Genomic DNA, 27,406 nt, shown 5'->3' with positions numbered 1-27,406 from the left:
TATTCAAACTTCCGGATATTTTTACAACTAAAAAACCAAAAAATGTCTGGAAATTCGTTAAAAATGAAAGACGCAAAATTAAATATCTTCCAAGTGTAAGTGTTCTTATGTAAATGCATGGGGAAAATGAACAGGTTAAACCACAGAATTATAAACTATTAACACCCTCAGGCATTTGCCTTGAGAACCGCTGTAAACCAAATTCTGAAGTATCCAAATTATATTGCGTAATGTTTATAACCTTAGACCACTGTGCTTAGACTCACAAGATGGCGGAAGCTGTGCGTCCTGTCAAGAAGAAAAGAAAGGCAAAAAAAACACACGCAGAAAGCACAAGAAACGTTGGATTTGTTGGAGAAGATACAGCTGAAAACAAAAGAGGTGTTGCAAGGGTTTACGGGGTGCATGCATCTGAAATATTATTAAAAAGGCATCTTTATTCATGAGTGTTATGATATTTGACTGTTTGTTGCGTAGTTATGTGTTTAATGTTTATAGTCCATAAATTGCGTTTCTTTCTCCTCATAACTAGTAGGTCACTCAGCAATATGTTATGAGGTATCGTCAATCAGTGTGCTTGAATTCTAGCCAGGATAGTGGTTGTGAAGGACGAAAAGGGCTGAAATTTAGTCACGTCATTTAAATCACGGATGATGTAATTTTGTTATGGGTACAAAGTGTACAAAGAAGTATATATGATACTAGGAAATAATGGCAATTAATTCCATTCAATTTAGATGCAGTCGTAACAGAACATGATGCTGATCCAACTAAGGCTGATGAGAATAACAGCGCTGAACACCCAGATCATGAAGCGTCAATATCTACTGCACCAGAACAAGAAGCAAATGTTATAGGTTCAGAAGAAGGGCAGCCTAGAATTGATCCAACTTCTTGCGAGTCTCCAGCCTCTGAGATTATTGTTGAGGAGGATCATAAAGAGATTAATGCTGGTAATGAAATCCTAGAAGAAGTAACCATTAGTAGTGAAATATACAACCCAGAGGCAAATATTGATGAGATACATACGGAAATTGTAGTAGATAATGATGAATCTAGCAATGAAAACCTCACTGAGGAACATGTTGGAATTGTTCAGGATGATGGGATTATTAGAGAAGGTGACGTACATAATGTGTTGAATGTGGATAGTGAAAATCAGACAGATAAAAGGCTAATGGACGATGTAAGACATGAAGAGTCAAATGGTGATAGTGGGGTGGCTCAGGGGGTATCTGAAGAAAATGACATTCCTAATAGTGAAGGACAAGAGGGGTCACTTGGGGAGGTTACATTTACTAATGACTTGGGGAGTGATACAAGTGAAAAAATGAAAGAAATAGGAGAACAATTAGATAATTTAGTTCAAGAAAAGAGTGGGTTGAGTGTGGTGTTACCTCAAGAAGATTTAGCATCATCATCGATGCCGGAGGAGAATATGACAGACCCTGGTCTGTCTGAGGTACCTTCTTCTGTAACAGAACAAATCCCTCCAGTGGAAAAATTTGTTCAAGATGAAAATGTATATGAAAATATTCATAATATTTTTGGCAAGCAACAAGGTAATCTAGCGTAGTTGGTTCCTGAGTATGTGAATTCAGATTTTACAAGGATGATGCATCCAACACAAATTATTCATCTCACTAAGACTTTGATTTCATTTGTATTTCTCATGTATAACCAAATGACATTTCCTTTAAAGTGTCAACAGCTAGAAGAGAGGCCATAACAGCATTCACGGAAGATGATTTAAAGTCATTTTATTACAATCCAAGTCTTTTGTATCTTGAGGAATGTGTAGAGAGTTTTATACAGGTAAAATAGTCAATATTTTCTTTGTTACTATAATATAGTCTGTTTCCATCATCTTATTATAAAATTCACTCAATTTTCTCGCTAGGAAACTCTGGAACCCAGACGAGAAAGTGAATTTTTCGAGTTATTAAATACATATCAAAACACGTCCAAAAATTTACGCAGCATTAAAAAAGATATTGAGGTATTGTGCTTTGTTGTATCAACACTTTCATTATAATAAATATAATAAATAAATAATTTTCCCCAAAATATTTCAAATGATTTCCGTTTTCTTAATCGGTAGTAATTATGTTCTTGGTATAGTTGTTACGGTTGAAATGTGTTGATCAGAAGAAGAGCATTTGGTCGACTGAAACGAAAACGGCAACGGTGCAGGTAGAGTCTTTTCCCCATCCATGCATCAGGATCTTCACCAAAGAAACGTAGGTTTTGATACCAAGGATTTGTGCAGAAATTGCTGTACGTGACATGTCTTCTTTTTCAGGGTATTTGTCAAGATTTTCAGAAGGTATCTTATACTCATTCCTACGAGGTTGCCGTGTTTAACTCGGAACAAGCTAAGGAAATGAGCCGAACTCTGGACACATTGAAAAGTACCGTTCATGAGGTAACTGCATTTTAATCTACCTTTCCCGTGATGACGTCAAACGCCTGTTGGTACACGAAGTTTGATTGGCTCCTCTATTAAACTAACTAGCCAATCAAACTCGTGATATATTCACAAGACATCAGGATAATGTGTGGCTGGATATACTGTAGTAATGGTGCTTTTCATGTAATGTTCAATCGAAGATAGACCTCTCTGACTCTGCCTGTTTTTGTAGACATTCACCCTGGCTGAATACTCCGGTGAACTAGCGCGAGTACACATCATGTCGTACATCTACGAACTTCATGCAAAGTCTCCCGTGTTCTGTGGTGTGACTCAAGATTCCCCGGTCGCTGGAGTTGATCCATCTCAAGTATCTCACGCCGTGCTTGGAGAAATACAACATCTTCGTGACTGTATTAGCGCTCTGTTTCACTTCATGAGGAAACCAACCGACGACGAGGATTTCATTAAAGATATCAACTTGTGGCTTGAAAATTTGGTAAATTAATGTTGTATAGTTTCATGTTTCTCTAGTGTACCAACACTTGATCAACAGGAGGTGATTCTTACCGAGCCCGAAGGAAAACAGTTTTTTATCAAATATAAAATATTGTTTTTTACTTTCCTAGGTTGGTTTACTACTGCGAGTAGCGACTCTTCCAGATCACGTGTTTATTCTAAATCACGTGCTCCGATGTCCTCCGGGCGTGACTCGAAAGTTAGCGCACTTCGTTCAACCGCTTCTTCTTCATACCTGGACACCAGTTGCGAGCTACGATGAGTATTTCTGGCAAAATCCGCTCTTGCATCATTTTGTCACGATGTTAGCGAACTTACTCCTGCCAATAAAGTGAGTTTGTTTTATCTGCTGCTTCTGCCATCATTTCTATACAAGAAAGTAATCCATATACCGTTACATCTTTCATATTTTCCCAAAGGTTACGAGAGAAATACCTGCTACTGATGAAGTCTGTTCTTTCCCCGGATGGTTCAGGTTTGTTGATCACGACATGTGAAATACAAGTTCTCTTAAAAATTCTCGTTCAAATCTTATGAAAATTACTTTTAATATAACAGAAAGTCCGACGATCGTTTCTTGGGTGATGGTCGATGAAGATGGAGAAGAGGTTCGGAGATCTAATGTTCAATCTGATTTTATTGGAAACATTCAATATTCTATTGATCAATAAAGCAAGCATTTTTGAGACTGCTATTCGTGGGCTCTGTATTCATATAGTTTCAAGATATTTTTCAATGTTTATCTTAGGATTTGAACCTTGAAGAATCGTGGATGTTGATTCCAGAAAATGATTTTGTCGCTTTGTTTTCCCAATTCGCATTCGATGCGTTGTTTGAGATCATCATTGGAGGAGACACTCGCGATGGTAATGTTTTAATCATCGTCTCAATTCTTGAAACAAACTAAACTTAGGGCTTGTTTACATGGAGCGATCCAGGCGAGGTAAAAGCGCATCACATCAAAGGTTTAACCTGATTAGTCTTTCATTAAGGCCATTATATGCAGTTTTCACCTCGCCTAGCCGGGATAACTCGCTCCATGTAAACAGGCCCTAGATAGACTTTAAGGTCCTCTATTTAAAGGCTCGTCTCTTGTGGAACCCTGACAAAATCTATTATTGCTTTATAGGTACTCATACCCCCGATTGGGGTTCTCATGATGTGGGACACCAGAAGGGGACGAAAGTTATCCGAGTGTTCGCCTTTTCCACGTGTCTCATTCAAATGTTAGGCAAAGCTTTCACACTTTACAGTATGCGACGTTATCGAGAGTTTGTTAAGAGATTGGGTCGAGCGATTAGGTAATCATGAAATAGCTTATGACGTAACATATAGCCTCTCGTGATCAAGTTGACTTGCAGAGGCTTGCAAAATGAAGTTGAGAATATTTTATTCTGTTTATTTAGTTCGATAGTGATGCGCGTGTCACGTTACTGGTCCTCATACAAAACTGACTATGTGAACAAATATGGCGACAATGAAATAACGTTTCATCTGGCGTTTGGTTCAGATTACTCGTTGGAAAAGCTACAGATGGAATACGACCAGTTCTTCATCAGAGCTTCACAGCAGATTCTTTCCGCTAACAAGTATAATGACAGAATATATCTTCCTTTTTTCCATCATGAACTGCTGGATGCAATATACAATATACAATAATCACGATTTGTTGTGACTCTTTTTATATTTAATATTTCAGGCTTGGCGTGTGGCAGTTTCTTATCGATATGCCATTCTATAGTCTATCATCAAGGATGACCTGGATTTGTTATCGATTTCTTCACAGAGGGACATCAGATAAAGCAGGCTTTAGCTCTCTTTCTGAATACATAGCATCTTCACACACCGATCAAAACGGTAGGGTTTTTTACGTATTTTTGTCTCATTTCTAAAGAGGCAATAACTTTCGTGTTTTTCTTGTAGAAGCGGCAAGTTTATTGGAAAGTTTTAAAGCGATGACTGAACCAGAAATTGTCTTTTTGTTGACCACATTTGCAAACATGGCAAGGGAACGGTCTACCGTGGATATTGATTTCATCAATGCTGTTGTACGTGAAATATACGAGGTAAAACCCATGCCCAAAAATACAATTCAATTGAAACCAGTGCTACTGCATACCATATCATACATATTTCATCCATGAATAGGTAAGCTATCTCAATAGCGGAGCGCCAGACTTTCTTCCTAAAACAGGAAAGGATCTCCTTGGCTCAATCTGCCAACGACATGCGTTTGTGATGTCTCTGTTGTTGGAAAGAGTTGAGGCAACCTTGGACAGTGTGAGAGAGGTTTGTTTGCTGCATTATTTCCGGCAGAGTATGTTTAATTTCAATCCTCATCTGAGGATGAATTCTCCAGATTCATTTCAGTGTAATCTACACTTACGCCTGTATTCAAAAAGCTCACTCACACTCATACTCATTGAGTGTGACATATCAATTTTGTTAATGCTGATCAATGAGAAAGTTTTTTTTGAATAGATGGAAAGATATAAGGTAAATCACTGAAAATCAAGCCCCTATTCGGCTGGAAATACCGCCATTGAAACTTTATGAGAAGATTAAGATCTCCCACTCAATGAGTTTGAGTGTGAGTGAGCTTTTAGAATACCGGCATTAGCGTCGTCTTGAACTTGTCTTTTTGTGTCGTAGTGATCAGTGTCAATAGTAAAGGGACTATTATTTTGTTTGTTCAACAGGAATGCGTAGGATTATTTCAGGCTCTGCCAGTAGAAACATGGAGACCTAAAGTGCGTGATGTTTACACCATTAGAAACTGGCTGCTTCATTCAGCAGTTGAGTCTTCTGAACATCAACTATCCCGCTATTTACTTACGAATATTAACTGGCAATATCAGGTTTGAATCAGGCTCATGCGTTTCCCAGTATCTTATAACATTCGATTATAAAAATACCCCGTTTTTATTTCTGTTTGATGCTGCACTATAGCAGACGGTATCAACGAACATACCGTACTTCATCTTGAGCGAGCACCGCTCAGGCCTGATCGGGGCTTAGGTTTGATTGTTATTATTCTAACCTGCTGTATTTATTCCAATTTCTAGGCATTAGACAGCGATACCCTCTACCTACCTCAGTGCATCCATAGAGCCATAGCAATACTACTTGTTGAGACATGCGCATTACGGTTATCAAATAGACCCGGTGGCATTGAAGTGGATGTTTTTAAAGAAACTCCTGGTATTCTTGAGCAGGTAAACGATATTTCTTCCAGTCATGATTTGATAAACAAAACTGTAAAGTTGAACGAGAAATAGTACGAATTCGGGTAAGCCGTGCGGGTTACAGTGAATTGTATGGTTCACTGTTTCATCTTAATTTGAACTACTTTGTAGTATTTATCATATTTCTATTGGTGTTTCAGGTAACGCAAGTGGCTACGCATCCCTACCAACGTATCTTGCAGCATTTCACCGACCAAGAACTTTACAAGTGGTTATGGGAGGTCGTGATGTTTTTACATCTTCACCAAGTCGAGTGTCCTCCGACGGTCATGGAGTTTACCAACACTGCAAGTACATCCAACGCTGAACAGTCAGGTACAGTTGTGTTCATATCTTGATAATGGCTGAGGTGAAAATAGTACAAGTTTAATGTATTTAAATCTTGCAGTTACATCCAGTTACGACAAAAGCGAGTTCTTTAAGAACTTATCTAAACCTGAACCGCTCGATTTGGATACAGACGAGGCTCTGGTGAACGTCCTAACCTCAGCAAACAAAGATGGACCTTTAGCTTGTTTTGTGGCATTACAACTGTCAACATATGGTCATGAGTGAGTTGTAATTTCATGTAATTTCGTGTTTCATAATGGATCATTCACTCATTCATCATCTTTGCTTCTTTTTCTTCAATAGTCCTCATAAGATTAGCGACGTTGGTCTAACCTATATGTCAGTCATCCTGGACGAAGGTCACGTGTTCCCCACGTGTAGAATCATAGAAAATACTGTTCCTACTTTCTTCACAAAAGAGCTGCTAGCATTCTCGGAAAACAGCAGGTATGCATGCGTGGTCCACAGATCAACTTGAGTTTATTTGTTAATATATTTAATAATCAGTTAATTAGTGTGATTATTGGTTCTTTGTCGTAATATTTTGTTACAATTTTGCCATAATTTGATAGATTTACCAGGATCATCGATAGTGTAATTCATTCTGGAGTACAATGGAGAGAACAAGACGTAGTTGACATATTGTCTGGAATTATTCAGGTTTAAATTTAACGATTATCAAATATCGACTATGACGCAAAACTTTACATAAAACAGCCTCATATAAATGCTACATTTACAACCCATTTTTTCAGAAACACGTTAAAAGATCAAGCGTTGTTCCCGATGCTGACCGTACTCTCATTGCGACTGAGTTTTGGTTAAGAGCATTGTGTTGTTTACCAAACTGGAATACGTGAGTTACACGTACAATCCCTATCAATGTTAATGTATAGTTCTAAGTGAAGTAACCTGATTTACAATATTTCTTTTACAGAGATGCGAACGTTTTACAACTGTTAAACAATCTACTAAAATGTGTGTTCAGAAATTCTGACGCTCATATGTTAGTCTTGGATTACTTTATCAAAAAACATCAGGTATTGTAATGCATGTAAACAACTCGTGTTGTTGGCGAAGCAAGCTTATTTGTTTGTATTTTTTTAACTCTTAGGACACGTTGAAGAGCCTGAAAGATCATGGTTTCCTGTCGTCACTATTTTCATTCGTTATTTCATATCCATCATCTGCAAATTTGGTCGATATTAAAGTAAGTGTATCAGTCAATATCTTCTCCATAAGTTATTATGTCTTATAGCCTTCTTGAGTGCTGTATTACTGGATCAGAAAAGGACAGATAATCCTTGAGAAAAACACTTTAAAACACGTGTAGCTATCCAGTTTAGATTGGGTTTAATTCGTGTACTAGTTCTGCAATGCTAGCATATAGGATTAATAAATGCTGGATCTCTAGAACAGTTCCAAACTGATTAAAGTATCTAGGAAAATACACCTTAAAGTGCTTATTTTTTCTTTTTCTTTTATTAGACAAACTCTCAATTCGTGTATTTCTGTTATTTCATTCTTTCTGCTGAGTCTGCGTATCAAGAGCAATGCGGTCTTAAGTCTAGTCTTGCTAACAAACTTCATGATAAGCCAGAGATGTGTATCGAAACTGCCGTAAAGGTTTGTTATTACGTGCTCAGAGAAACTCTTTACAAAAGAGCTTTCGTCTATTTATTTGTCTAATCAGATATGTCATGAATAGTCGTTGTTTATTACCAGGCCTTGAATAAGCCTTCTTTGCTCTCTTCTGCAGAAAGCCTCATCATCGTTGAAAGATGTTATTCCTATCCCAGCTTGCAACTTGGACATATACCGCTGGGCAGATCTGGCATTATCAACGGATCATGAAGAACCAATACTGGCCGTCATCTGGCAAAATTTCTTCTTACAATTTTTGCGTCGCGTTCCTGCTGGTCCTGGGTACGAACCACCAAACATACGACTTTGGACATAGTTGTTGTTTGCTTACGCCATCACCCAAAACTCGTTCGTAGTCGTCGAGCTTTTGAGTACGAGTTTGTCGATAAATTCAGTATTCAAATGCCCAACGACTACGAGTTTCGTCAGATGGCGTAGGCAAAAGCACAGAGTTTGGCGCGAAAATGACGAATCGTGTACTTGTAATACTGCTAAAGCTCCCTATCATTGTTCTTATACCGTGACGATGTTTGTTCTTTATTTAGCCTTCCTGAGCGTGGCAGTGTTGGAATACGGTTCTTTGAAAGTACAGCAAACACAACGTATCTGAAGGTAAATGGTCCGGAGAATATTTCACAATTACATTATTGCATCGCTGAATTAGGAAAGTTAACAAAGAGAGTTTACATTCTTTAAAAAGAAATTGAAGGCAAGATTGATGGGTACCGCAGAGTATCACAAAGAACGGAGTATTTTAAGCGATGAAACTGATGAAGGAGGTGAACAAAATGGGTACAAAACAAGTGTTGAGGTTCACCAAAAGTTAGCAAGGTTTGTTGATGATGAAAAAGACGATGAATCAAGCCCTTTGTGAGGCCTTTGGACAGTGAAGTGCTTGGCCGGTCAATATATATCCAAGACTCAATATCGCATTTTTATTATTTAGATTATTTCAAACTCTAGCTCTATGGCTTGATGAATCACGTCTACACGATCCAACGTTGTTTATACAAGGATTGCCACCAGCTTATGATCCTGATCGCTTGACGAAGATATTAAAACGATTTGAGGTACCATCCTCACCAGTTTCATCTCTATAAAACACGCTGAGAATAGTAAAAGTCTTGCAATGTGCTTGTTTAGAATTTGTGGCTGGACTGTATCGATCTTGGATTGATCGACTGGCAGTTGGTTGGTTCGCTTCAATACTGGATCAGATTTAATAAGGAACGACAGAAGAAGATTGTCGCAATTCAAAAACGAAACTTGATTAAAAAACCAGGTAAGATTCTGAAATTGACTCTGAATATAGCTCTTGAAACTGTGGATCAAAGCATGAAAGGTGGATTGATATGTATTTTGTTTCTCCTCCGCAGCACGACTACCTCATAAATCATCAAGTTCAGAAGACATCATGGAACCTCCATTATTCAGAGTCCTGTCAACTCCAATACCGGAGTGTCCGGTCTCCGTGCTCATGGATAGATCTAAAATCATGGACATCTTAGGTAGAAACCTCGCTGTTCTCTCCGATTACGCAAGGTAATCCGTTTCATTCGTTAATCTACATTTCATCCAGTAATTGCATGGGAACAATATACCAATGTTGTACTGTATGATCCTAGAGAGAGCAATGCAGCCTCTATACATAAATGCATTACCATGATCGAATAAAACAAATCAAATATCTTCTTGTTTAATTGTCGTAGAAAATTCATGATGAAACTGTCAACAAACTCAGCTCTTGATTTTGAATACATGGACATGTTACGTCATATATTTGAGAACGTGGAGACGGAGGTATTTCACATTCATAATGCATTTTTGAGAGATTGCATGCCTCTGGAGAACTGGTCATATTTCTGTGTTAACTTTATTGATAGCTTCGAATAGCCATGCCATGTCATAAGAAGAGTACCTCAAGGAAAGGCTGCAAAGGTGCTGCCAGTCTTATTGTGAAGGTAAGAAGCAGTGAAGTGTGCGTTTATGGATGAAATTTTTACCTCGCCGGGCGAGATGACCCTAGATGGACCTGATGTGACCCTAGTTTTATATATTGTGATGCTCATCAAGTTCTCATTGTTTGTTGCTTAATTGAGTGCGTGTTTTATGACAGTATCGAGAAAAGAAATCGTGCGATCCAGTTCGTGAACGTGCCAGTTTAAATCGTGAGGAGTTCAAGATTCTGATGCGTGAGATGTTGCATGAGATGCCAGCTGAGATCTGTCTTAACGCGCTGAGCGTCGAGAAAACACTGACGTAAGTTTAGAAACGAATTTTTTGTCTCGCCAATGAACTTGATGAGTGCAATCGTTTGCTTTCCTTGTCATATTTACTGATCGCTTTTATGAATTCATTTCAGGTTGCTTCTTAAACAATGGAAAAGTTGTCAAAACCCGTTGATTCTTAGTAAGCGTACTTGTACTTGTGTCAGTATATATCCAGGTCCAACTATTGACAAACACTAAATTTCTCCACTAAATATGAAATTTATATCATTTATAATAACATTTTCGTGCTCTGATGAATGCATTTAGTTTAATCTTCACGAAGTTATCAGAATATTTGGTTTTCTTTCGCAGAAACGTTTGAAGAAATTGGTTGCAGGACGTTTTACATGTTCATTGATATGGTTTCTGATCCCGTGCGCCAGTTTCCTCCAACGATGCAGTTCTTCTCAACCTGTGTTGAACTGATTGGCAGGGTACGTCATGACGCGCCAAGGCACTCTGGTCTGCTCGCAACCTCAACACGCTTTGTCATCTCAAAGAACTTCACTCGTTGTTTTTTATTTAGACATTCATCATGGAGAATAAGACACAAACCGAGGCATTGTTAAGAACCATCTTGGCACGACCGAAAATCGTTGGTTTATTGCTGCCGATATTTCAACCCGGCACATGTGAGGATAGTTTCACGGAGATGTACGAAAATGTTATTCAGACCAGTTTGGATATCGAAGTCAAGTTTTCTCTACTTTCAAAGGTAGTTCTTCCATGACTATACGTTGATATGTTAGGATAAATTAGGATATAGAGTGGAATAAGGTGGAGCGAGAAAGAATGAAATTGAACAGAATTTCATTGGACAGAGAGTAGGAGAAATATGGAATTAACTGGAGTGATTTGTTTCAGTTTGATTTCCGAAGTTGGCTCGCATCAAAACCGATACTTTCCGAGCGTATGGCGATGATGAAAGTGCTCTTTGCTGCTCTCTGTGATTGCGGATTTGAGCCTCCAGCCAAGACAACTATGCTGTCAGAGGTAACACCTGGTATTTTCACAACAAAATGAAGTCAAATGATTTGTTAAGGGATTATTTTTAAGGGATTAAATTTTAGCGCAGATCCGTTTAATCTGCAAAAAAAATTTTAAATTTCTATTTCATATTTCATCAGATTTACCTGAGGAAAGTGAGCGTGCTTTTGATACATCAATTTCCTGATTTATTTGGGGAGACTTTGAGTTTGTTGATTCATGGTAAGTACGGTTAAACACCAAGTGTTTATCCAGTTTCATACTCTGGTCAGTGACACTACAATTAGTAATTAGTATGCGTCTGCCACAGACCGCAATATGAAACTGTGATACTGGACTTAAATGCCCTGTACTTTCATTTGTTCCTGATTTCTAACTTGCATAGGTTCTGCTGATCACGCTGTGTGTTTGAACGCGTGGAATGAATTCTTAATCACCACCAAAGTCTTAGTAAAGGACATGGCCAAGCGAGAGCTGACACTGAATACCACTCCACCGTTTTTACTTCAAAATGAACAGGTAGTTCTATATCCAGGCAATCTTGAAACGATGTTAGCCACTACGACTCAATATTAATTGGATTCTGCTTCTCTAGGTCAACGAAACAATGATATGGCTCATGGAATATTTCCATGATCAGCGGTTATCATGTGCCGCTGGTTCCAATGAAGGCATACTCACATTATGGAAACCGTATCTGCCATCATTGATTGCCTTGTGTGAATATATATCCCGTCATACAATTGCTGCTCACGAACACCAGCTTGCTGAAAATAACATCGAAGGTAAAGAGCTGGTTGTCTACGGTGTATTTGACACATAGCTAGTAGTCATATACTCACCGAGTTCTTATTCTTGCAATAACTATCATATTATTATTTACCTCCAATGAGGACCCAGTATAATTAAGGAAGCTATAAGCATCTTTTAACGCTTACTTCATGCATTTGCAGTTCTTAAGTTTCTGTGGAACAGGATTTCTGATTTCTTTTCACCCTGGATCTCGCCATGTGAAGTTAACAGGTAAAATATATTGTGAATATTGTAAATCTCATTCGCTCTCTTATTTGGTGTGTTTTCCAGAACCATTTCCAGCTGTTTTGTGAATGAATAACAATGAGCCTACTCGGAATAACCTTTATTTTATATTTGATCTAACAATCGTTTCAATGCATCTTCATATACAGCGAGTTAGTTCTTCCTTGGAGCGAGATGGAGGAATCAGAAGCTCTTGAGTTTGTGGGACTCTACATCAGAGTTCTAGTATATTTTCAGAATTTTCTTCCTGGTAAGAAAACGACTGTTGCTTACTGCATGATTACTCAACGTTCCTAAGGAGGAATCTACTGTAGTTCATATCTTAAGAAGTTTTTATTTTCCACCATTTTGCAGCCCCATTAAATGGAAAACCGAACATACTTTCCCTGGTATTTGACCTCTACAGCTCAATGACAACGAAACATTCTTTGCCGGGTCATTTCCTGCGAGTGTACCACGCCAGCTTCACGTGCTTGTCATGGAATGTGTTTTCCCCAAACGTGTCCCACTTGGAGTCGATGCTACAGGTTTGAACGCGACATCAATTTTCCTGCACCAACTCTAAAATGAACCAATTTATCAGTTTTGGAAACATCAACTTTTTCTCGATATTTTCACAGATTTCCTCCATCAGTGGTAGCTGTCGGGGTTTTCTAATCGAAATCTTTCCCAGTATATCCTGGTTAGAAGTTTTGGAAAGGTTTAGGTATGTTTATACGACAAATGGTCAATAAAATTATACCATTTGTCGGTGACTTTGGCTTTTGTTAAATGTTAATGAAGAATTTACGCGCATTATATTCTAATGTATTAATGTTTGCCAGGTTTACGTCAAATATCATGCACGTAAATCAGAATCAATTGGGAAAAGTATCTTTATCTTGTAATAAAACTAAATTTAATCGGTGCATCAGGTGAATTGGTAAAAATTTAATCGCAAAACTAATTTAGAAGTGTCGAAGGAACTACAACGCTCAGAGAATGTCAGGATCGTCTTTTTAACCTAATCATTGTCCTTGGTAACGAGAAATCCATCATTCAGAATGAGGTGAGAAACCGAAGATATTTTTAAGAGAAGGAATAAAAGAGAGAAGAAAATAATTTCTGTTTTACCTCAAGGAATGTAAAATGTTATCTCTTCTTGAAAATGCCGTGAATTTCGTGTGGGACCTGATGAGTGGAAGGTATATCGAATATTTCATATCATTAAATCGTATTTTAACCGGTTTTGAACTGTTGCATTTATGAAAGCCCAGAAATTATTGCCCGGGAAATCAAGCTAGCCTTCGAAACAGCAACAAAAACGTGATGATCAACGCTATTATTCTCTCTTTTGTGCAGCACGTTCCGTGCGGTTTGTGATTGGTTGGTATCGAACTGTGATTTCGTTCAAATATTAAAACCTTCTTCGTTGTTATGGAAGAGCATCCGGTGAGGAAGACGACACAATTTTAGTCATTCTAATATGGCTAATGCAATAACGATTATCAATATTTGTTTATGTTTTTCAAGATTGCTTGAAGCTGCTTGTTTGCTAACTTCATCGTCGAAAAGCGAGCGCTCTTATTCAGTAAGTAAGGACAACAGAGAATATACAAAATCTGTTGAAATGTTTTGGCCTTTCTTGGTCTTTAAGCAACTTGATCACTTTCTTTCAACCGATAAACTCCACCATGATAGCTTATAAAGTTATCCACATTCTGTTGCATAGCAGTAAGTAATAAAACCCAGTGGTTATTTGCCAGCCATTCTATTTCAATGTCTACCGATTCTCTTTCTGTCCAGGACATCCCAGAGAAACGGCTTCATTATTTCAATAGTATGGTGAAGTTACTATGCAAATGTTCAGCCAATCCAGAGCACGCGGCTGGATTGTATCGCCCTGTCATTGAGCAGCTGATGGACAGTGTGCTGCTGGCTTCCACCTCAGGTAAGTTAGAACATCGCATGAACGCAACGAACATCGCATCAAAAACTGAATGTAAATTAGTAAAATTACTGAAATTAATCATTTCAATCACACTAAATTTTTCATTGGTTTCTTTATCTTTCTTCAAATTTTCAGATGCCACAAACAGCCAGAGTGTTATGTACCTTTACGTGGAAATTCTTAATCTCCTCAACAGCCTATCACCAAAAGAAAAGATCCTTGTTCTTGCTTTGGAAACTATTCAGGAGAAGATTCATGATCTTACTCAGACCAATGTTATCTTAGCAATGATCATGGCTGCCTGTCGTTCTTTAGCCAGTATTAGTCTCATGGTGCAGGTCGTTGAAGCAGCGGTAGAAACACATTTCAATAACACCAAGCTACCGCCAAGTAATGACGCTAATGTCTCGCAGGATAGTTTGGTAGAACCATGGTCTGATGTTCTCGCCTCAGTCACCGTACCTGAGCTCTCACAACGAGACTTTGTTCAAGGTTAGTAAAAATTTGAGAGAATAATGAATCCTGTGCATGTAAACCAGTTACAACAGAATACTTTCCGAGTATTTCTCAGACGTTTTATTTATCCCTTGCAATACAAAATCAACATAAGATAGTTTTTGAAAGCTGGGATCTATACAGTCCAGGATAAACTGATTCTTACTACTTGAAATCTACACGTACAAACAATTGATGTTTTTTTTATTTCCCAACCAGAATGTATTAATCACAGCGCAGTTTTGACACTGTTCACTCACACGGTTCAATGTTTGTCTCGATCTCAAAGTGCTGCTGAAGAATTTATAATGCTGAAAGAACTCAATGCTTGGACGGCGAGTATTAAGCCAAGGTTAGGACGACGTTTCTGTTATTTCCTTTCACTGGAGTGTAAGAAAGAATTCAAGTATAAATACATTTAGTTTGGTATAGTAATTAAATCAGCGAGAATTGTAAAAAGTAAGTCTGTGTTTTACGTCATTCCTTCATGACTGACTGAATATACCCTCTTTCTTGAGCTGATGAAAAGATGTTTGTTTTACAGTAATCCAGACACTGAAAGCAAAATTATTTTATTGTGGTACAAGATCTTACAACTTCTTGTACGACAAGTCGATTATGAAGTGAACCTGCGTGATCTCAGTCAACAAGTTGACTTCTTGATACCCTATATTACTCATGCTGGTGAAGACAGGGATACAACGGGACTACTAGGAGTAATTGGTCTAGGAAGGAAGTCTACACTAACTCCAAGGTTTGCACCCCAAATCAACTTCATATTCTTCAGCAATGATTTACGCTAAAGACAACTCTGTTTTTCTCTTTTGTAGTTTCCGTTTCCTGTGTCGTGCATTATCAACCTTCCTCTCGGCACAGTTGCCATCAAATGGTCAAATACGAGTGAAGGCAAACGCCCCTGGAGAAGCTAAAGCCACTGCAAAAAAAGTATGTTTTAGAAAACTTTAGAAATAATAGACTGGATCAATAAGAGATAATCCTTACTGAGAAGAACAGTTCAGAACTGATAGAGCATTCTAGTTAGTTCAGTTTGTTAAATAGCCAGTGAGTTTAGCTTCTCTCTTGATGCATTATTGATTTTCTTGCCCAAATATATATTTAATTTTCAGGAAGGGACATCAGGTGTTGGTGCTTCGCAACGAACAAATTCAGGATTTCATAATTTGCAATCATTACGGTTGAACAAGACATATTCTGGTCTCGTAGAACAGATTGAATTCGCGTGTTCATTCATCCTCAATCCTAAACACTGTTTACGCGAGGGACCAGAGTTACTGAAAAAGATGACTAAAGATTTGTTTCGAGATAAAAGTTATCTTGGGCTTGCTGTTTAAGAAGGATAATGACGGTTAACAGAGGGATGGTTAAGGATAACTGAGGTATTGAGTGGTAGGAGATAGGTAGGGAAATCCAAGCGTAAGTAAGGACAACGCCAAGAGTTAAAGCTTTTGTATAAAAAGATTAACTAACAGGTTGATTAAATAACAGGATAGTCAATGGCGTAGCCAGCGTGATGGTTTATTATCCATTTCTTTAGAAATTTATTGTTTTTACAGTCAATGAACCCCAAAATATTAGCATAGCGAGAGAAATCATCAAGCTGGCTACGCTACTGGGTTTAAGTTAGGATAGGATTGTCTTATAATATCGCTGCAAAGGCGTATTTCTAGATCATTACATTATTTCTAGATACGAATAGTGAAAGAACCTAGTAAAATGACGACACACTGTAAGTGTGCATCTCACAATGTCATTGAAATATTCTCAACATCCTATAATTATAGGTAATTAAGAAAAATCGACTTTGAGAGGCTGTAACTTGGCATGGTTTTGAGGCCTTGCTGTGATTTGGTTCCAGCATTGTCGGCTTTACTTTTTAAGCCTTTTTTACTCCACTTAATGTCACAAAGATGTCTATCGTTTCTTAAGAGAGCTCGAAAAAAGATAACGCACGCAGCACGCAGCTTGAATCGCAATCACAAATCAAACGCAAGGCAATTAAGTCTTGCATTGACAACCAGCATCAAAAAACAAAATTTCATCCACGAAGTTTTGTTTGGACGTAAAGACGTCTCGTCTAAATTTGTACACTTCAAAGCAGTTTTATTACTTTTCGAACTTCGAAGAGATTCACTTGTAAAGGTGAGGACGAGGTTTTCTTGCACTAGAGACAAATCATGAAGCCAATCATTTTGGTGAGGTTCCACTCTGCTCCTTCAAGTGTTTTGTCTTCTTTCGTTAATTGCTAATTATATTAATCCCAAGATCAATAAGTTTTTGCCGACTAGAACCACTGAAGCATACCTCGACGTGTAATCGTTGTCTTAAAGAAATGACTTTTATTGGTCGAGGCGGGTTCCTGTTTATTTAAAAGCCACATCCCACAACTCGCCAAGCAAACGTCCTGCACACACACACTGCGCTTGCTGTCGAAAGGAGTTGGTCTCGTTTTTTCCTTGAACAAAAATCATTTTCAAAATTAGCATCGAAATGGCAGGTACGGATTTAAAATTTACAGTTACTGGTGTACGATTCCTGCTAAATTCGGTGAATCACTGTTCTTTATTTATTAACCAGTTTTACATGAAGAACTCCCAGTATTTAGTCTCATGAACATGTATATAGCTGTATTTAAACGCACCAATGTCTCCTTTGGCTATGGTGGTAACTTTTTGATCGTTCTACAGATGTCAAGGCAGAAATTGAAGCACAGATTAAGAAGATGGAAGACATGTTTTTAACAGCAACACCAGATGATATCGCCAAGTGTTACACGGACGATTGCCGTGTCCTGCCTGCTGGGGCACCCATGATTGTCGGAAAAGAAGGTATATATACTCTTAAGTTAACTGTTTCTGCGCTTGTTTGTCGAAGGGAAAAGACTATGTTGGCTAGAGACATAAAGAGTTTGCAGATATTTTCTGTGTTTCACACAGTCGTATTTTCTAATGCGGAGTTATAACTTAGGGGTCGGCAACGGACCATATCATTCATAATTATCCTGATTGTTTTGTCTAAGAATAAAACGGGATTGCCCGCAGGTTTTAGGAATTAAGAATTTAGCAAAGTTTATTTCTAGATCTCTATTTTTCTGCGTTTCAACAACTAGCCTGGATAAGTCGAAGAACAAAAATTCGAGACTACCTGTGATAGAGCTTGGTTATTATTATGCGCAAAAATTAAGTCTGTACATGTTTCCTGTCTTCTGTCAATACGACAGAGAGTATATGAATAAGTTATTCATCAATTTTCTTTTTAAATAGCCGAAAGCTAACTACATGACAACTGCAGAAATGCCGTAGATCGTTGATCTATACCTTTCAGACTACATTTTTATTTCTAAAGCATGTCTATACTTTGATACGACTGAAACACAGTTAGAAACCTAATTATTTATTTATAAAAGCGCTGCAAATCGTAACAGATATTCGTATTTGTCAACTTCAGATGCCTCAGGGGGTAGAATTGCATAGCAAGTTGCAAGGAATGTTGCATGGGTGTAACCACACTTTTTGGCCCACAAGTTTCAAAGCCTTGCCAACATAAACTTTTAAACTATTCTCTTCACTTAGCGTTCAGAGGCTTTTTGGGGGTGATGAAGCAGTTTATGGCGAACATAAGCAAGGTGGACAATAAGGTTATTGATGTTGTCGCCTTCGGTGAGCAGGCGACATCTGTGAATACGGCTGTTACTTACGATAAAGATGGCAAAGTCATGGATAACAGCAAGTAAGTTCTTGCCAATTTCACAGCTCAAGTCTAGCTTTGTGGTATCATATATGTCACAGAATACGAGATTTCGAATTCGGTTGATTCTTCCAGGTCGATAACGTTGTGGAAGAAAGTGAATGGTGATTGGTTTATTCAATGGACTGCCTGGAACAAGGACGCGCCGACTCCAGCGCAATGAATAATGAATTTGTTCTTGGAATTTAGAATTTTGTAGTCTTGTAGACATAGCTGTCAGTCCGGCACATTTTGTAGTAGTCAATCACGGTAAAATAAATCGAAATTTTCAATAATTGTTGATTTAATGTGCGAGTCTTATGTTTTAGATTAAAACAATATGGCGATCGGAAGAATGGCAGTGTTGCCTTAAAACAAGCGGAGAAATCAATTTCAATGTGTATATTTATATTTTTACTTGTCTATGCAAAAGTTCGGAAGGCTCCAAAGTTCAGAATCGTATAACATAAGCATTAGCATTATTCGTTTTGTTCGTCTTGTCCTTTTAACTGTCTTCAGGTAGACACATGTCAATCAATTCTTCGATGTCGGAAACAAGTTCTTCAGGTTCTACGGCTGACGTGTATCGTTTCCTTGGTTGTCCCTTGTGGTCCAGTAAGATCTTCTCGAAGTTCCAGCTGATGTCATCATTTCGAACTGGACTGTAATAAATGTCTGACTTCTCGTTTATCTCTGGGCTTGGGGAAGGACAGCTGGCCTGAGGAAAGAAAAAATGTTTTCGTAAGTTCAGTAACACAGCAATCTCATCGGGATCTAATGACTAAGAGCTCGACTAAGAGTGTCCTATATTCATTGCCTTCGCTTCCTATGAAGATTCCCACTGTTCACGCTGTCTTTCACCTGTCTTCAACACAGTTACAGCTAATATGGGTTCTCTTAACGTGCTTTTTTATCAAAAGATAGGTAATTGTCCCTCATATTTACATAACGAGCTTGAAAAGTTATCACATACGAATTTGTTTGTCTTTCTGCCTGTTATTCTGTCCAAAACTCTGGTATTTCTTGCGTAGTTTTGGTAAGCAAGAATTTAATAACGAGACATGCAGGAAAAATAATGAGTAAACCTATTTATTATAAATGAAGATCATTACGTTTCCGTTCGATATTTTCATCGCATTTTAATAAATGATGAGCATGAACAAGCGATGTGATTTGGAAATGCTATAGAGTTGTTTGAAAGCAACATTTCACAGGCCTGTGTGGCTAAAACATATAATATGTGTCTCGGAGACCGTGTGCTTTATAAAACGAATCTTGCAGAGTCCTAAATTAGAGTTTTCCACTTCAGGACTAAAAGTTCCGTGGATTGTTCTAACATAATGTCTTTCTGTTTTTAAGTACTATTAAAGATCTCCCGCATTTTTACTGCTGCCAAATTTGAAAATGAAGTGGCCATAGACCACATCAAAATACTTTACCTTCAGCCATGTATACAAACTATCCTCATTCTTTCCATTCACATCACGTTTCTTCATCATCAACATCTGCGGTTCAAAGCCTCGACCTGGTCTAACGTATTTCAGACCGTTGAATATCTCTTCTGCATTATTGCCTGGTTCTTGATGCGCAAATTGATTGCATGGAACCGCCAGAATCTTCAAACCACATCGATCTGAACGTTGGTATTTTTCTTGCAATTTATTCAAACCCAAATACTGAAACGTGTATTGACAGAATGTCGCTACATTCACGAGCAATACAATATTGTCCCTGTAGTTATTAAAATCCACAATACGACCTTTGAGATCTTGATCTCTGAACTCGTGGATGGATGTCTCCCCACGAAAACATAATTCAGATCGTTTTTCTCTGCTGTAAACTGTATTTGCCAGTGAGAAAGCAACGAAAATAAAGCTGGAAACTCGATGAAACATCTTGCATTCGTCCCTTCTTTGTGTGATGCTAATGTGGGCTTAATTTTTTATCTCCTCTAAATAAACTAGTAAAATATTCATTACATATCATAGCGGGATGAGTTGTCTCTTCGTATGGAAATTAATGTACATACAATATGCACCTGCCACCTCTCTTTTAGAACTTCAAAAGTCTAATCAAGCCCTGAAATGACCCAAGATGAATATCTCTTCTGTGTTTAATAAGCATATTAAAACTTCTTTTCGTCGACAGTAAAATACCGAACTTGCAATAATAATTTGGCCGAAGTATATAATTTCATAAAGGATATTGTAATTATTATGTTTTAGATTTACAAAGCGATAGGTATAATTGTTTTTGTTGCGAGAAACTCGCGTCATTTATCATATGGCAAAGTTTTCAATTCCTCGTCGCTATCTGTTTGCACTGATAAAAATAATTTAAAAACATGTTTTCTATTTCAACCACATAGTTCAATAATGATTTCAATTGTAGCGAAATATGTATTTCTTTCAGAATTATTGATTTGGATACAAAAGAAGATTGGTAAGCTTGATTCGTATAAGGTATAAGGTCTTCGCATGTGGAAACGTTTTGGCGATTTTAGCAAACCTTAAAAACAAAATCTTTACCTATTTCCCCAAACAAAAAAAAACAGCATCAGCACTTGAGAAATAATATATTTTTATCAATAAATAACTCAACATTCATGCAACATCTTAATATTCACACAACTGCAATGTCCGCAAAGCGATATTGAAAAGTTTTTGTATTTCGTACGAGCACTACTGGTCTGAAGTTTTCTTGTAACGCCTGAATTATAAGTTCACGGAAACCTGGGTATGAACAGTAGCCAATAGCAGAACCTTGACCGCGTGAGAAAGAGAACTGGCCCGAAGTGATCCAACCAATAGCCTTTCTCGAACACTGATCAATCAAAGTCGAATTTTTCTTATATTTGTTGTCTTCCGTAGGACCTTCATAACGTTTGTCTTGCTTTAATTTCACTAAATCCTCAGTGGACGGAATGAATATCACTGCATTCTCCTCCGGACAGCCTTTTATTGGTTGTAATGTAAGACAGACTAACGAACGAGGGTAAGTACTGATAGTTCTTGCAAGATATTCGATAATCTCCTCTTCAGATATGTTGTTTTTTCCATGTCTCTTTGTCCTAGGTTGTTTGAGGCTGAATGTGATTTCTTGAAGACGTCGACGCGCGGAAAACGACCGGATAACATGAAGTGTTTCAACACCAGTCTTCTCGCAACTATCAGGTGAGCTCTTGTGTAAAATTGATGTATCCTCAGTTCCACTAGTGCCTACACTGTTAGTATTTCTCTTGTTTATCGTATTCTGGCCTTTACTGGGATTACTATGGAAAATCTCATCATCTGTGACACAATGACTTGCATCCACCCTGTCTTCTTCATCATCACTTAAACTATCCTGCTTTGGTAGTTTCTCAAAATCTTCCTCAACTTTCTTTTCCTTGTTTTTCACTTCAAGATTTTTCAATTCTTCAGACTGACTATCCTGATCTAAAGACTTCTCACTAGCGACTTCATTTTTCACGTCATCTGTTTAACCGTTCACTCCATTCGTTAACAAGGGACTTCCAGTCCGGGGCAAATGGACTTGCCATGCCTAATTTCTTATAGTTTGGTCGCTTAGCGGGAGGATAACGCTTGTATTTCTCTTCACCATTCTTTTTCTGCTCTTCATTGAACTCACGACCGGCATGCGTGTCGGGAAAATCACGCGGGAAATGCGGGATTCCTTGTTCGCGAGAGCACGTTTCCAACTCTCGTGTTCCACCCACGCGTGCGCCACGATACACGAAAGCTATCCAGAATGCCATGCTCCAACCCGCCGGGAAAATGATGTCATAACCACTGCCAAAGTTGATGGAACCAGACTTGTGGTTGGCTGAGAAGTGAATGGTAAAACAACGCATCTTAGAATCCTTGTCTGGTTATGACTTTACATCTGTAAGAAGCAACAATCATCCCTACCTGTACTACCAGGTTGTTGAATCAACATCATTGGGATTCTTGATGTATCATCTCCAAGATCAATTTTTGAGCCAGGTATAGCCTGCTTAGAACGATGATCATTCAAATCTTTCTCTGGCATTTTGCTTTGTTTTACTTCTTGTCGAACTGTGGTGTCCCAGAGGGGTGATATAGCAGAAGCTGTTGAAATACTGGTTAACATTGATTTCTTCACACTTTCTCCTTAAATACAATATTAATCAGATAAGCAACTCTCAAGGATTTTCCGTGGTAAGGTTTTTTAGTGATAGATAACTTTACATCTACAATTTGCTTAGCTTTTTAATTGTGATATTGCACTGATCTTATATGCCAACCTTTGTATATTTCTTCAGCTGACATATCAACACTAGATTTCCTAACAGGCAAGCCTAATCTTGGGTCTTTCACAACTAATGCTATGACAGACCCAGACTTTAACACCCCTGATGAAGAAACACTCTTCATGTCTTCCCAGGATTTGTTCTGTTCATTCAACATCTTTATCCTTTCTTCACCCTTGCTGTACACCTCCCACCATCGAGATCCACGGTTCTTAGACCCCCAGTCACACAACTCCAGTGTGCATGAAAGTAATGTGTGAGATTTAGGACCAATAAGACGTAATCTAGCCAGTTGCTCATGTAAGATTGTAACTGTGAGTTCAGATGCTTTCGGGGATGATGTGTTTGCCTAAAATGATTTAATTAATCAGAGAAACCATGACTGAGTATATTATTATGATCATAGTGTCTTCTCTAGATCAATTTTTAAGCAAAACACCTTATTTTCAGTTTCTTCTTTATGTCCTTCAGACAACCATGGTTTGGTGTCTATATATTCAGTTGGTTCTTCAAGATTGCAAGCATGTACAATTTCCTTTACAACCTCATCTGAACATGATGGATGTGACCACAGCCAAAGTCTTGTTACCATGTCTGGCACAGGATTGACCTCGAAAGAGAGAATGGATGGATATATAATTTCAGTTGTGATTTACGTAAATGCAGTCAACTCTATGAAGATTACCTGCTGTTCCCAGAGACACATGACTGGACCAATTGCCTGGTATGGATATCTGTCATATTTATACAGCATCGTTTCAGATTCATATTTACCATCTAAGTACTCCTTGCCAACCACTGTCAAACCTTACAAGAAAATGAACCAGCTTTGATGGTACAGTTCTGAATACAACCACATGATGCATGTACTCTTATAAAAATGCAGGTATAAACTATTTCGTTTTCTCTGTAATTACCAATATCTGAGCTTATCAAGTGCTTCATTGCTGCAATGATAATTTCTTGTCTCCCTTTAACTTCAGTGCATTGATAATAAGAAATATCCTGAAAGGCAGAGAACAACCCACTTGCTAAATCTTTATTTTTGGAGGGATGGAGTTATCCAGCTGTCAGTGGCTTACTTATTTATACCTGCAATAAGCAACCATTCGCCATAGCACGGTAAGAAGCTCTCACACTTTTATCATTTGGGTGGCAAGGTATCTTGTAACCCCATTGTTCTACCATCTTAAATCTTTTTGCGTGCCATATATGTGTCTCGAGCCAGGCATGTTTCCTTTTTCGTCTATTGTATTCTTGTAGTAGGTTGCTGCGTTTTCTACGGTGCCTGCGCGATTTCTTTTGCTTTGAAGGCTCTTTTGATTTCTCCTGAGACTTCAAAGCCTTTAAATATATAATAGTGGCCAATCGTTTTATAATCTCGTGTGTTTAATATCGAGTTTATTAACTTTATTTTGCGCAAAATATTCGTATGTATTTGCAAGGGTAACTGAAGTTTCTACCAACCTCCCTATCATAAGCATTCCTAAGTCTAACAGGCATTCGCTTTGAGTCATGACTTGCAGCTCGTCGCCTCATGTGCCGAGGTAATGATTGAAAAACCCGTTTATTACTTTGCTTAGATGCGGACGATAGAGCCTGCAACATGTTGTGAATTTCCAAAGCTCTCGACTCGGCAAATTCTGCGGAATTGATACCGCGAGGTGCTTTGGATACAACGGCAGCAGACTCTCCGGTCCTTGTGGGATTTTGGAAGGGAGATTGCCGTGATCTCTCCATTTCAAAATGCGTTCTTTTACGAGCCTTTCCTTGTGTTTTCTCCGCCATCTTGGAATCCTGCGCGCTCGACCTAGTCCCCGCGCGTCTCTTCGAAATTTTGTCTCAGTTTTTGAGAAGAAATTTAAAAGTTTTGTCTTCAAATTTTATCTCAAAAAAAAGTGTAAAATTAGAAGAAAAAGGCTGGATTTATTTTATATATATTTATTGGTTTTGTACATGTTAAATATTGCTAAAAAGATGGCTGCAAACTTTACTGTGAAGCCAACTGCAAGGCATACTGCCACGGTAAGTTGATACTTCAATTTTCAAATCATTTTGTGTTATTATATTCATGAAAGTTAAAAAAATGAAGCGATATAAAACTAACAGCAAACCAGCATGGGTTTAGGTTTGTGTGCTTTTAAAATGTGATTGTTTGTTTACTTGTGCAAGACTTCAATATTTTGTATTTCAATTTATATAATCGCAACAATTCGACAAAGAGATGTTATGTTGGTCTTTGTGTTTTGTTTGTTGGAGTTCCTATCGTGTCAAATTAGCCATTTCAGTCAAGAAATTCCCTTCTGCTGCAGGCAAATGTTAGTAGCAGCTCATAATCTTTATATCTAAATATGAAAGGATTGTCATAAGGAACCTTTTAGGCCAAATGACCTCATCTCAACGTGAGAAACTCTCATAATATATAATTTATATTGCTATCAAATCTTGATTAGATTTGACCTCCTGCAGTTTATTGCCTGGTATTTTAAAAAATGGCCCAGATGAAGCATCCTTTTGAAAATACTTCTTTTCTAAACAGATGCCCATCTCAAACCAGCACTGCATAAGAAAAGACACTTCCTTTTCTTAACCCAACACTACAATACTTTTCATGAAAGAAAACTCTTCAGGCATAAATATTGATTGAGTTTGTCTTCTTTAGAGACAAAGTATATTTTATTCATGGCTATAATGCTGTTTCTTTAGGTAATATTCTTACATGGTCTTGGAGATAATGGCTATGGTTGGTCCGAAGGCTTCTCGGCAATCAAAGAGCCTCATATCAAATATGTCTTCCCAAATGCGTAGGTGTTTTTTAATGGAAATAAGAACTGTAAAATTCTCTTGTTTTTACATTTTATATCATTCTTCAGCCCAGTCATGCCTGTTACATTAAATGGTGGATTAATGATGCCGTCATGGTAAGATTGTCGATAGAAATACTGTAGTTTATTGCGTCAAAGGATTATAAAGTTACTGGTTTTTGTATAGGTTTGATCTTTATTCTCTTACACCAACTGGCAAAGAAGATGAAGCTGGAATAAAAAAAGCCGCTGATAAATGTATGTACAAGTTACAACTAGGATATATATATTGTATAAAATAAAGAGTTGAGGAGAATTCATGTGCCATGCTTTACCTTCATAGTAAAAGGTTTGATTGCTGAGGAAGAGAAACTAGTGCCATGCAATAGAATTATCATTGGTAAGTTTCTTGGAATGAAGATTTTTGAAATAGTGATTTATATTTCAATGGTCCAGCATGAAATTATTTTTATATTTTATTATACCAGGTGGATTTTCTCAAGGTGGTGCAGTATCAATGTACACAGCTCTGACATTAGATAAACAATTGGGCGGACTTCTCTGCCTTAGTACATGGCTACCCTTACATAAAACTTTCCCAAAGGTATATGCATTTATGTCCACATGCTGGGCACAGCTTGTTGTTAAAATTATCTATAGTACTATAAAATAACTTTTTTTTTCTTAAGGCATTGAAATGGCATTCAAGTACACCAGTATTGCAGTGTCATGGTAAAATAACCTTTTAAAATTATGTTTTTATAATGAAGTGTTTACTGATTTTTTTGACCTCATAAAACATACTGTTTTGTCTACAGGTGAAGCTGATCCAATGGTACCATTTTCCTTTGGAAAAATGTCTTCTGACCTTATCAAATCCTTAGGCAGTTCAAACAATGAATTCAAAACATATCCTGGACTTGGGCATAGCTCCAATGAACAGGTTGGTGCAAGAGATAATTTTAGTATTTAACAGAGTGAAAATTTGGTCTCAAATATCTATCCGTGCAATATTCAATTCAACAAAATGCAATTGTCCAATTATACATTCACCTGAGTTAAAAATAAATCCAGAGAAGAATCTAAAACTGTTAGCAATCATATCCTTCACAAAATTATAATATTCCACAGTCTATCTACATGACTTTGATTCCAATCCCAAATTTCAGGAAATGTCAGATATAAAAGAATGGATTTCAGGAGTCCTCCCATCAAAAGATTGACTATTTAAATCCCAGTTGTGACTCCAGTCTTGATGTGTTTCAAAAAATCCTCCTGAAGTGATTGAAGATTCCAGGAAATTGTCATGTACAAATCTGACTTTCTAATTTTGCTATTGGTATTTTGCAATGTCTGAATTTATTGTCAGAAATCAAATCGTTTTTGGTTACTTTAGGCAATGTACTGTACTAAGAGTTTTCATCACTTTACACTTTTTAAAAGGCAATAGCCCTCTCATGAACTTCATAAAAAATCCTGAATCTTATTGATACCTCGTCCTGCAATTGTGAAAGAATTGGTTACAATTGAAACTGATGGTCGGATGGAATAAAACACAAATCTAATATACACAATTATTATCATAAAATTATCCTAGCCCTAGGTATTTCTTTAAAAATATTTACTAAATTGAGCGCTTATTGTACATATTTCTTAATTATCTGACCCAGGGTCAGTTAGTAAATTTAATTTCTAATTTTTTGCTAAAGTTGAAAAC

The 27,406-nt window shown here is 37.6% G+C and overlaps 4 protein-coding genes and 1 long non-coding RNA gene across 9 annotated transcripts; 3 read left to right on the top strand and 2 right to left on the bottom strand.

Annotated features, from left to right (window-relative positions):
* The first annotated feature begins 261 nt into the window (after positions 1-261).
* LOC114525302 (ectopic P granules protein 5 homolog) lies at positions 262-18,908 on the top strand. Its single transcript, XM_028546556.1, has 59 exons — positions 262-381; positions 738-1,562; positions 1,703-1,815; positions 1,901-1,999; positions 2,122-2,193; positions 2,303-2,425; positions 2,643-2,909; positions 3,040-3,260; positions 3,349-3,404; positions 3,488-3,537; positions 3,678-3,795; positions 4,059-4,230; positions 4,336-4,518; positions 4,629-4,786; positions 4,853-4,995; positions 5,078-5,218; positions 5,629-5,787; positions 5,995-6,144; positions 6,315-6,489; positions 6,563-6,725; positions 6,808-6,951; positions 7,077-7,164; positions 7,260-7,360; positions 7,442-7,544; positions 7,619-7,714; positions 7,993-8,130; positions 8,264-8,430; positions 8,694-8,760; positions 8,849-8,979; positions 9,095-9,218; positions 9,292-9,430; positions 9,525-9,690; positions 9,858-9,948; positions 10,032-10,109; positions 10,265-10,407; positions 10,511-10,557; positions 10,731-10,852; positions 10,945-11,133; positions 11,283-11,411; positions 11,546-11,627; positions 11,791-11,924; positions 12,001-12,190; positions 12,359-12,428; positions 12,593-12,693; positions 12,798-12,970; positions 13,064-13,149; positions 13,395-13,491; positions 13,563-13,627; positions 13,785-13,874; positions 13,956-14,013; positions 14,229-14,373; positions 14,509-14,865; positions 15,088-15,220; positions 15,413-15,622; positions 15,699-15,813; positions 15,996-17,383; positions 17,574-17,714; positions 18,459-18,615; positions 18,709-18,908. The coding sequence occupies exons 1-56, from the start codon at positions 270-272 to the stop codon at positions 16,218-16,220; spliced, it is 8,094 nt and encodes a 2,697-aa protein (XP_028402357.1). The 5' UTR covers positions 262-269; the 3' UTR covers positions 16,221-17,383; positions 17,574-17,714; positions 18,459-18,615; positions 18,709-18,908.
* LOC114525308 (glutathione peroxidase-like) lies at positions 18,905-21,014 on the bottom strand. Its single transcript, XM_028546563.1, has 2 exons — positions 20,052-21,014; positions 18,905-19,330 (listed from the first exon to the last, which is right to left on the bottom strand). The coding sequence occupies exons 1-2, from the start codon at positions 20,505-20,507 to the stop codon at positions 19,118-19,120; spliced, it is 669 nt and encodes a 222-aa protein (XP_028402364.1). The 5' UTR covers positions 20,508-21,014; the 3' UTR covers positions 18,905-19,117.
* On the top strand, positions 19,299-24,066 carry LOC114525309. Of its 3 annotated transcripts, none has more exons than XR_003687180.1 (6): positions 19,299-19,536; positions 21,025-21,054; positions 21,483-21,606; positions 21,687-21,785; positions 23,357-23,771; positions 23,869-24,066. It is a non-coding gene; the product is annotated as an uncharacterized LOC114525309 (long non-coding RNA). The 3 variants fall into 3 exon arrangements; XR_003687181.1 differs by having other exon boundaries at positions 21,025-21,074; XR_003687182.1 differs by lacking the exon at positions 21,025-21,054.
* On the bottom strand, positions 22,005-24,683 carry LOC114525304 (ribonucleases P/MRP protein subunit POP1-like). Its single transcript, XM_028546558.1, has 8 exons — positions 24,353-24,683; positions 23,978-24,229; positions 23,803-23,890; positions 23,571-23,692; positions 23,325-23,495; positions 22,880-23,234; positions 22,524-22,745; positions 22,005-22,437 (listed from the first exon to the last, which is right to left on the bottom strand). Exons 1-8 carry the CDS (start codon positions 24,671-24,673, stop codon positions 22,085-22,087), a joined length of 1,884 nt encoding a protein of 627 aa, XP_028402359.1. The 5' UTR covers positions 24,674-24,683; the 3' UTR covers positions 22,005-22,084.
* LOC114525305 (acyl-protein thioesterase 2-like) lies at positions 24,583-27,359 on the top strand. Of its 3 annotated transcripts, XM_028546561.1 has the most exons (10): positions 24,583-24,910; positions 25,108-25,203; positions 25,592-25,689; positions 25,759-25,806; positions 25,877-25,947; positions 26,033-26,089; positions 26,178-26,293; positions 26,379-26,421; positions 26,508-26,632; positions 26,859-27,359. In XM_028546561.1, exons 4-10 carry the CDS (start codon positions 25,766-25,768, stop codon positions 26,910-26,912), a joined length of 507 nt encoding a protein of 168 aa, XP_028402362.1. In that variant the 5' UTR covers positions 24,583-24,910; positions 25,108-25,203; positions 25,592-25,689; positions 25,759-25,765; the 3' UTR covers positions 26,913-27,359. The 3 variants fall into 3 exon arrangements, with proteins under 3 accessions (XP_028402362.1, XP_028402360.1, XP_028402361.1); XM_028546559.1 differs by lacking the exon at positions 25,108-25,203; XM_028546560.1 differs by lacking the exon at positions 24,583-24,910 and having other exon boundaries at positions 24,929-25,203.
* The last annotated feature ends 47 nt before the right edge of the window (positions 27,360-27,406 follow it).

Source organism: Dendronephthya gigantea, unplaced genomic scaffold (assembly GCF_004324835.1).
Source record: "Dendronephthya gigantea isolate DGI-Jeju-01 unplaced genomic scaffold, DenGig_1.0 000034F, whole genome shotgun sequence".
Taxonomy (NCBI): domain Eukaryota; kingdom Metazoa; phylum Cnidaria; class Anthozoa; order Malacalcyonacea; family Nephtheidae; genus Dendronephthya; species Dendronephthya gigantea.
Note: the sequence above shows the minus strand (reverse complement) of the source record. Positions and strands in the feature narration are given on the sequence as shown.